This window comes from Elephantulus edwardii, unplaced genomic scaffold (assembly GCF_000299155.1).
Source record: "Elephantulus edwardii isolate Elephantulus edwardi_28Jun2011 unplaced genomic scaffold, EleEdw1.0 scaffold00024, whole genome shotgun sequence".
NCBI classification, from domain to species: Eukaryota; Metazoa; Chordata; class Mammalia; order Macroscelidea; family Macroscelididae; genus Elephantulus; species Elephantulus edwardii.
The window spans coordinates 6,047,579-6,057,346 of NW_006399774.1; the positions used below are offsets into that span (position 1 = coordinate 6,047,579).

General features: G+C 38.6%; 1 protein-coding gene across 1 annotated transcript in view; it reads left to right on the forward strand.

Annotated features, from left to right (window-relative positions):
* The window catches only part of OPRM1 (opioid receptor, mu 1), an 85,653-nt gene extending 78,307 nt beyond the window's left edge, over positions 1-7,346 (forward strand). The window contains exon 4 of the mRNA XM_006882749.1: positions 7,274-7,346. Coding sequence (XP_006882811.1) covers positions 7,274-7,312 — 39 coding nt within the window. The 3' untranslated portion in view covers positions 7,313-7,346. The remainder of the gene's footprint in view (positions 1-7,273) is intronic.
* Positions 7,347-9,768: the final 2,422 nt, after the last annotated feature.

The following is a 9,768-nucleotide window of genomic DNA, read 5'->3' on the forward strand; positions in this document are numbered from 1 at the left end:
AACAACAACAACACATCTGAAAGTTAGACAATGAGTAAGAATGACAGAGTATTGATGCCTTTGAGTTGTGGTGCTGAAGAAGAGTACTGAATATCCATGGGCTGTCAAAAAAACTAACAATTCTTTCTTGGAGAAAGCACAACCAGGTTGCTCCTCAGAAGCAAGAATGGAGGGGCCAGTCCTAGGAAAAAATACATGTTGGGAAGCATGGAGGGTCAATGAAAGAGAGGAAGACCTCGAGCAAGGAAGATGGACACACTGACTATGATGGACTCGAATTTATCTGAGATTGTCAGGATGGTGCAGGATAGCCCAACATTCAGATCTGTCCTCCATAAGGTTCCTAGGAGTCGTAGTAGATTTGATGGCACGTAGCAACAACCACATCTGAGCAAGCACTGACTCAAGCTTACCTCATAGTAATATACTCATTGCTGTCGAGTCAATTCTAACTAATAAAAACCTCTCAGGAGAAAGTTAAATTGCCCCATATGTTTTCCGAAGTTGTGATCACTATGGACAAGGCATCTGTCTGCTAACCGAAAGGTAGAAAGATGAGTAAGTCTGTTTTTATAAAGGTTTACAACCGGGGGCCACTCTATTTTCTGCCCTACGTGTTCTCTATGAGTCACAATCAACTCAAAGGCAGAAGCTTTGTTTTTGATGGTTTTAATCTTTATGGAAGCAGAGGCCACACGTGTCTCTCATGGAACAGCTGGTGGCTTTAAGTGCCAGTCTTCCAGTTAATCAGTGCCATGTGGGTTGAATGTGTGCAAAGTGAGATAATCCACGTGGAGTGCATAGCACCGGCCAGACAACTGGACAGTATTATTTTAAAACGCACTCAAGTGAAGCTTTATTCTTTTTTTATGTATTTATTATTTTCATGTATTTATCTTTTCCTTTTCTCAAGAAGCTTAAATGTAGTTTCTGTTCTGACAATCCACAACGAATGGAGTAATAGAACCAAAAGAAATCATAAAGTCAAGGTAACCAGGATTTCTTAACCTTGACACCTTGGACATTTTGAGTGAAATAATTTTTGTGTGTGGGGGGGGGGCCTGTTCTGTGTATTGCTGGATGTTTGACAGCACCTTTGGCCTCTACAGAAACCATTCACTCCCAGGTCTCATGGTCAAAAATGTCTCCAAATATTGTCAATCACCCTCTGGGTGCAAAAAGAGAAAGTTCCTCATGTTTAAAAGCTGTTATTTTAACCTGGACAATGTTGTTTAATAGGTAAAGAAACATTAAAGTACAAATAAGTTGTGATGTCTTCAGAGTAATGACTTAGAGGTTTGGAATGAGATCCCAGATGGCCTGACTTCAATCTAGTCTGTCTCTGAAACATCATGTTGATTTCTCCAGAGAAAGCTTTCTTCTGCACCAGTAGCCACTTGCAAAGAATAAACTCAATATTAATGGAAGACAAGGGGAAAGCACATTCCATTTTGCTTCATGCTTTTCTTTCAGAGAAAATGATCTCTGAAACTAAAGAAGAGGAGGCAGTGAATGAGGAGGAGTCCTGGGAAACTGTTGGAAAGGAAGAGTCCTTACGTTCATAGCTATAGCGGCTGAAAACTTCTCTTAGCATTGAATGTTCTCAGAACCTAGGCCAGAGATTAAAATGTATTGAGTTTACTTAGAAATGGAAACAGTGATTTTCAGAAGGCTGATAAGCTCTCTAGGAATTGGTGTTAACAAAAGAAATTTGATTTACATAGAGAATCACTAGACAGGGAATTAAAGAAATCCAGTGTTAATAGAGTTCTTCAGGAGATTTGACAAACTCTTGTTAACTGCTATAATGCCGTACTATGTTGAATTTTGGAAGCAGGAGTGGCATCCACTTCCTAAGCATCATGCCTCCGGAAACTCCATGAACTTTGATAAATGACGATAATTATAGATAAGTTTCAGGCCTTTTGTTCATGGTGTCGCTATGAGTCGTGCTCAACTGAACGGCAATCAACAACAACAACATGTTGAATTATTTTCTGGATACAATTATACAGTGAGATAAGGTAAAAAACTTTTTTCCCCTCATATTAAGAATCCTGATCAAAATAGGAATTGTGGATAAGTCAGATAAGATAGGAACCAAACATAGAAGAGTGAGTCAAAACTAAAAATATAGCAGTTACTCTTGTCAAAACACTCAAGAAGGAAGTAAGTGGATTACGTAGGTAGATGGTGTAAATATTTAGGTAACATAAACAAGATGCTGAAACTTCATTTTTCTTAATTATCCTCAAGCAGCCCCGACAAACGGCAATCCTCTGTACATACAAGGACCCCTGCTGGATCCTGCACCATCCTCACAATCTCTGCGGTGTTTAAACCCGTTGCTGCATTCACGGCGCCAATCCATCTCATTAAGCATCTTCCTTTTTTTGGAGATCTCCTGCTTTACAAGAATAATTTCTTTCTGCAGGGACTGGCCTCTCTCAGTAACATGCCCAAAGCATAAACAGTCAAGTCTCAACATCCTCACTTGCTATCTCTGAGAATATAGCATGCTAGGTTCCATTTGCATTTTAACTTTTGTTTTGTTGCTTTGGAGTTTAACACTTCCGGGTTTCAATCATGAACAAATATTTTTTATTGATTTGTAATTACATATTGCTAATAATAACAACCCTGGAAGCACGAGTGGCATCCACTTCCAAAATGGCTTGCCTCCGGAAACTATCAACAATGCTCAGGCCTTTCATTCACAGGGTCGCTATGAGTCGTCTATGACTCGATGGCACCTAACAACAACAATAATAACCCTTACAGCAAAGTTTGGTGGGTTGAGGGAAGAGGGTGACGGAATTAGGAAAGATCCAATGAGAACCTGAAAAGATGAAGTAACAGTGGGCACATTTCAGTGATGATTAATTCTGTCATTACAATGTATAGGAATCATCATATGAAACACAATGTAAAGGAAAGAAAGTGTGAAACACAGTGCACATGAATGAAACACAATAAATATTAATTTTGTACACAAATCAATATAAACTATTCTTTAAAAGCAGGTCAAACTTGGGTTTATGTCCCATTCCAGAACAACAAAAAAAAGTCAAATATTCTTCTATTTCTATGAGTTAGAGGGTAGAAGTATAAAAAAAAAAAGAAGAAGAAGAAAAAGAAAAAGCAGCAGCCTTATAAATGGCATGCTCTTTTGTTTTGAATGAAACAACTTTGCAGAAAATAGATTTCCGTTAGAAGTCCTCTATCCTGCACCACAGAAAGCATTCCCGAAGCTGGATTTCTAGTATATCTTGTGAGCGCAAACCAGGGAGGCTCAAGTCTGAAGCCAGCTCTCCTGATAAGCAACTGTGCGAATGTGACATCCCATTCCTGTGACATCCTAAGGGATCGTTTCATAAACACAAGTTCCCTAACGCCTTCGACTGTCAAAGAAATCTGACTCATTGCTAGGTTTGATTGATGACACCATTCCAGACTCCAGGGGCCTGTTTCTACTTGACAACCAAAGTAATCACTGGAGTTTCACTTCAGCAGAGAAGAGATTTATTACAATGGGCAAGTTAAGTCTATACTAAAAGCTAGAGGAAGCATATAGCAGTTGGAACCTAAACCCCTTTCAATTGTCAGATCACCTGACTTTGCCTGGAATTCTCCTTTACTGATGTGTGTCCGTTTATTGTGTCTTAGGTCCCAATATGCCTGTTCCAGGCAGTGCAGCTCAGAAGAAGGCTATGAGTTCTCTACCACTTAGATGAATAAAGATCAATGCCTATGAATCATCAACTCCAAAGGGCTTGGGATTGCTTCATTTACTAATCTGGCTCTGTTTTTATGAGCTGTGGGGCAAAGATATTTTTAAGATTGCTGCTGACTAAAACACTAATCAGCTTCAAAAACAGCTCAGCCTAGAATCATCTACAACTACAAGTTTAATGGCATCAAAAGTTAGAATTAGAAAATTAAAGTGGAGGGCAGTAGCTGTCCAAAAGCGTGACTTGGGTGTTATTCTGAAGACATAGTGTCTCACTCTTAAGAGTTTCTATCTGAACCCCTGGTTATGGCCAAGGAGACACCTGATTGGTGGCCTCTCTCTTATATCAATTGGGCAGAGCAGGTTCAGTCCTTTATTTATTTGATGCCTAGGTTGTGGCTAAAGCTGTTTCATGCCTAGGACACATTTAAAAAAAATGCAAAGAGAAATAGAGGAATAATAAGCATTGAAATGTTAACATTTATCCTTTATGGAGGCATATCTCCATATAAATGATTTTATTTCCTCTTCAATTTTATTCCTTGCCAAAATTTCTGTATCAAGCAAAAAAATACCTCTGTACATACAAAAAAATTAATAAATTATCTAAATAATTTATCTATATAAACATATCTTCAACGCTGAAAATAATGTTCATTTATGGGCAGAATAAAAATATGCTACTGGAAGGGAAAGAAATAGGAAGGATCTAGTGTGAAAAACAATGTATTCAAACCTTTTAAATAAATCAGTATGAAATAATAAAAAAAATAGAAAAAATTAAGTAAGAAGGTCATGATACACAAGAAAAGTTCCTACCTAGTCTGGCTTTCTTCAGCATATGGTCCTAGAGGCCCCCGAGGTCTACTTACTCTGGGCGCTAAATGACAAATATTAAACCAGCTCTTCTGAAGTGCACATTTGGGCACAGCACTACACCTTGTTAGGCCTCCAGTTCTTCCATAGATTGATGACATTTCAAAAGACAATCTCTGAAATGCCCTCCAGCTCCCAAACTGGAGGAAATACACATTCATCATTGGGTGTACAAAGAGTAAAATACACCAGCTTCAGATTCAGTTATCCTAGTATTTTATTCTTAAAACTAGGCCAAAACAAAATAGCCCACGAAGATCTGATCACTGACTTCCAAGAGAAACAACGGTTTGAGATAATATTGACAAAACTGAAAAATGAAAGGTAGAATGAAGCATTGTGTCTAGGTCCAATTCCCTGAAGTGTGTCACTGTATTGTGATGGTAGAGACATCAATGCAAGCACACAGGTCGCTGAAAAAACAGACCATGGATCAGGTGAGCATTTATATTCTCCCAATAGACTCTGCACACAGCAGGAGAATCAGTGCACTAACACTACTTTTCAAGCTCTCAAGACCCAAAGCACAATGCAACACGCCAGTTTGTTGCTAAATACACACATGCATGCACGTGCGCATGAACACACACTGACACACACACACACACACACACACACACACACACACGAGGTTGTGCCACAATTAGAACCTTCACGGTTGAGACACTTCAGGGCTAAAAATTAATAACAGCTTCATTTAAAAATACCACAGCTTGCATCAGGTGCAATTGAGCGTTGTTGTTACGTGCGGTCAAGTCAGAACCAATTTACACTTGACCCTCCAGCGGGTTTTCAGAGGCTGTGAATTGCACAAGAGTTTGCCCCTCCTTCTGTAGAGCTGGTGAACTCAAATCACAGGCCTTAGGGTTGGACACAGTACCTACCACAAGGTCACCAGAGCTCTTAGTTTAGATGTCATTTAGCAAGCACCCTCCCTTCACATAGTGAAGATAAATTGTTGATAGATTTTTCTACCTGACTAATAATATTAATCCAAACACACCTATCTGTTCATGCAAAATACAGTATGAGGCAGTATATGATCCATCGTGATCAGAAAGTTTAATCTTACCTGCTGATTTAGTTTATGGACTATTTACTATTCTAGGCTATGGTAACTTAAGTTGACCCTAGAATGTGTAGGAATCATCATATCTCTCAGTAGAACAACCCTCTAGATTTGAATCCTCAACAAAGGGAATGGAATTCATACATATATGTTGTTGTTATTATTAGTAATACAGACGGGTATACATGGATCAAATTACTACACATAAAAGGGGTACAGTAAAGAGGTTGAAAGCTATGGTCTTTGCATCTTTTGTAGCAAGTAGGGCACATGTGTCCCTCAAAAATAATTAGTGGTCTGCAGATGTCTTGACCTACTTAATTGCCTATGTGAAGGCCAACAGGCATGACTTCATTGAGAGAACATTAATGTCCCGCCATGTGTACAGTGAGTAAAGACGGTTGGTATCGCTTAAGGCCCATGATGAAATACCTCTTTCAACAGTTATCTATCCTTTTTTCCAAATAAGGAAGGGTGTGTTCCTAGGAAACATAAACAAAAATATTTAAGGCTCAATGGCCAACTAATTCTAAAAGGACTCTGGAGATACTGTGTGTGTGTGTGTGTGTGTGTGTGTGTGTGTGTGTGTGTGTGTAGGTAGACAAAGAGAGAGCACACATGATAATAATTAAGTAAATGGGATACGAATGTGATTCTCCTTGATGTGTATATACATGTACTTTGCACTCATTAACCTTGCAATTTCTCTGAGTCGGAAGTTTTAAATTTATCAAAATAGAAAGGTAGGTTATTTAAAGTTAGCATTGTCTTCTCATTTTAATGCCAACACTCTGCTCCTTTTCACTAAGAACCTCTAACATAAATGACAGTAGCTTTTTAAAACTACAAAACATCCTCTATTCTCAAATTTTTCACTCTTATTTAGAAATAAAAAAATATTTCTATGAATAGGTCTTGGGGGAGGAACATCATGCTGGGAGATATGGAGGTTTAGTAAAAGAGAGGGTCCCACTCAACCAGATAGATTGACACAGTGAGTGTTACACTGGGCTCCAGCCCGGCAGAGATTGGAAGAAAGGCACAGGACAGAGCAACGTTCAGATCTGTTGTTCACAGGGCTGCAGTGAGTCACAGCTGAGTCATAGTTGACTCAACAGCAACTAACAACAATAACCGATTCACAATTTGCTTCACATACACACTAGCTTTACAAGGGAGTTTAGGATGGAGAATTCTGAGTACTTTACATCAATTACTTCCGATTCTGAGAAGTGTGTAAAAAGAATAACTTTATCTAGAAATAAGAACCTAATACCTGTCAAGTCACAAATTATTTGGGCATAAAAAGAGAGAAAGATATGAAGGAGAGCAGAAAAGAGAGTTCTGGGATATTCTCCCAGAAAAGCATCAATAATTTGTCTCTGACAATTACGATTCTTCATGGAGGAGGTATAAAATGCAAGAGTATTTTAGCAATATCTCAAGAGAGTCTTGATATTTGAGAAAAAAAAATCAAGGGGTGGCGGTGATTTGTATACATGGAGACTCTCAATTCAGTCTGACATACAGAAGACACTCAATGTGTACTGTACAGAATCAGAAATACTGACTGCCTTTGCTCTTTTTTCTCCTTTTAGCTAGAAAATCTGGAAGTAGAAACTGCTCCCTTGCCGTAATCAAGTTTCCAGTCTTCTGTCATTCAAACCCTCATTGCAGTTCCACCATCCACGTGGAAGCAGGTCACTGTGAGGAAAAGTGGATGGATCTAAATCCCCAGGAAATGCCTGCTTCTGAGTCACCAAAACTATGTCAAGCAACTCAGCTCTGCACATTAGAGGGGCTGCGTCCAAACAATAGGAAGCACTGAAGCAGGAAAGGAGTTCTCAGTTTTTTACTCAAGAGGACAGCTGTGTACATAATTTCAAGGAAGAAGCCCAATGAGACACACTGGGGTATTGAGTTGAAGTCACCCTAGAAGATGACCCTCTCTGTGTAATAGTTTGTGTCCAATCAAATATGTATGACTTTTCATCAAAGAAAAACCATCAATTGTTGTCTCCATCTTAGCAACACATAAAGTAAATGCTACCTCCAGTCAAAGTACTTTCTGGAAAGGGCACACCTTTCTAGACTTCTGTGAAGGATATGCTTCTCTGTTTCTGACCTTTCGTTTTAGAACTATCATCTGATTAAGGGATCATTTTCACCACCATTTCTTGGCTTGGTGTCTTTTACAAGAATAGCATCTCTCTTACTGATCTTCCTAATTGTGAGGTGAGATATTAGCATAAAAGCTAATCTGAAACACAGGACTGTGTCAGCTCTAGAAAGGTTCATTCTTGGGCTCGGGAAGTACTTCTTAAGAGTTGTAATGCAATTTGGATTTTCAGTCTTTGGCTTCCATTGCTTGCTACTGGTCCTAACTGTGCGATCTCGTTGCTGCCCTCTAAGTATTCACAAAAGTTAATGCTGCTTATCCAACCAGCTCTTCATTTCCTCCACACAGAAAGTCAAGCACTGAAATGCACTCCTCACTGCTCAGTGGTTTCGCCGTGCTGCATGTTCCTTCTTCTTTTTAACCCAGCTCAAAATGATTATAATTTTGGAATCAGTATGACAAAATGGTAAAGTTTTTCTTTTTGATTTCCAGAGTAGCTTAAACTTGTAAAATATGTAGATGCAATTAACTTAATCTCAAGACAGAAAGTCTTAAGCGATCACCTAGAATAAAAAGATCTGATTTTTTAAAAATCCTCACTAGAGATAGCCTCTTGGCCATTGAATAGTAGCAATGCCCCCAACTATTTTCCTCAACAATGTGTTTATATATTGTTATCATTAATATTTTGGTCTTTCCTCTACTAGATATCAAGAATCCCTTTCTAAAATGTCACTCTTCTAAGTAGATTCTCTAGCGTAGTTTTCTTCGGCTGGCTTTCTTTTATATGAAATGCAATAGAGATTTGGAAATCATCCATTGTATCTGATATAGCACGTCACAAAGTTCAGGCTAAGAACCTCTCCACTTTGAACCTTTTCTGTGCTGATGAAATTCATCAAATGTATTGTAGTTCTCCACGAAGACATAAATACATAGCAAGATGCCAACTTCCCTTATCAGAGTATTCCTGAGTCTACAAGCTGCCAGTAGACTGGATAACATTTGTATCCCTTCTTCTCTATAGTGAGGCACAATTAGGCAACGGACCTGCAAAGGCAACATTTCAGGAAGACAGCTGTTGTGGTCAGAATAACTGGATTTACTGTTTCAGAACCAACTGGCTGCAGATCTGTAGACTCAACCCAGGAATCCATCAGAGGAGGAAAAAGAGAAAAGCAAGATAAGTGTTTTACCATTCTCTTCTAAATGAAGGGACACATTTGTCTCTACTAATCCCCAATTCATAATAAATATTATATCCTAGAAAGGAAGTGCTTTATATTTTATTTTTCACCATTTCTGATCAGAAGAATTGAAACCAGGGCCTTAAGTATATTTAGAATGTTAAGTATGTATGTCTGTGTACATACATCTGTTAACATATTTCCTACGGAACGCCCGGGAGGAAAGTGGATGACTCAAAGAAGACACAACAAAGGAGAATGACACAGGTGCATATAAGCCACCAGAGAGAAAGATTCTGGCTTTTAATAGACTTTAATAACGTGAGTTCTCTCAAAGGAAGATGTGGGCCTGCTTTCAGCTCATAAGGTGGCTTCTCAACAGTGATCTCTTCTGCCCTGGAACCAGCTCATAGTATGAATCGTGTCGCTTGTGGTTGAAAATAGTAGCTTTGTCTCGTTATAGACTCTCATCTGTCTTCTCCTACAGAGGCTGGGTATGTAAACAATACTTTTCTATTCTGCCTTCAAGACCCAATCAATGTAGGATAGAAAATGGTGGACTTCATGTTTTTTGAAAAAAAATCTAAATTATATAGTAAATAAATGTATTTTCAACATTTTTTTAATTATAATCGAAACCTATACGTATTGTGCTACAAAAAAAAAAAAAATCTCCTCATTCCATGACAAATTCAGCTGTAACAGCCCTGACTCAGGAGCTAGCATTCCTCATGAAATCTGAGATGAGGGGGGAAAGAATACTTTTCTTCCTCTGTATTCCTCCTCA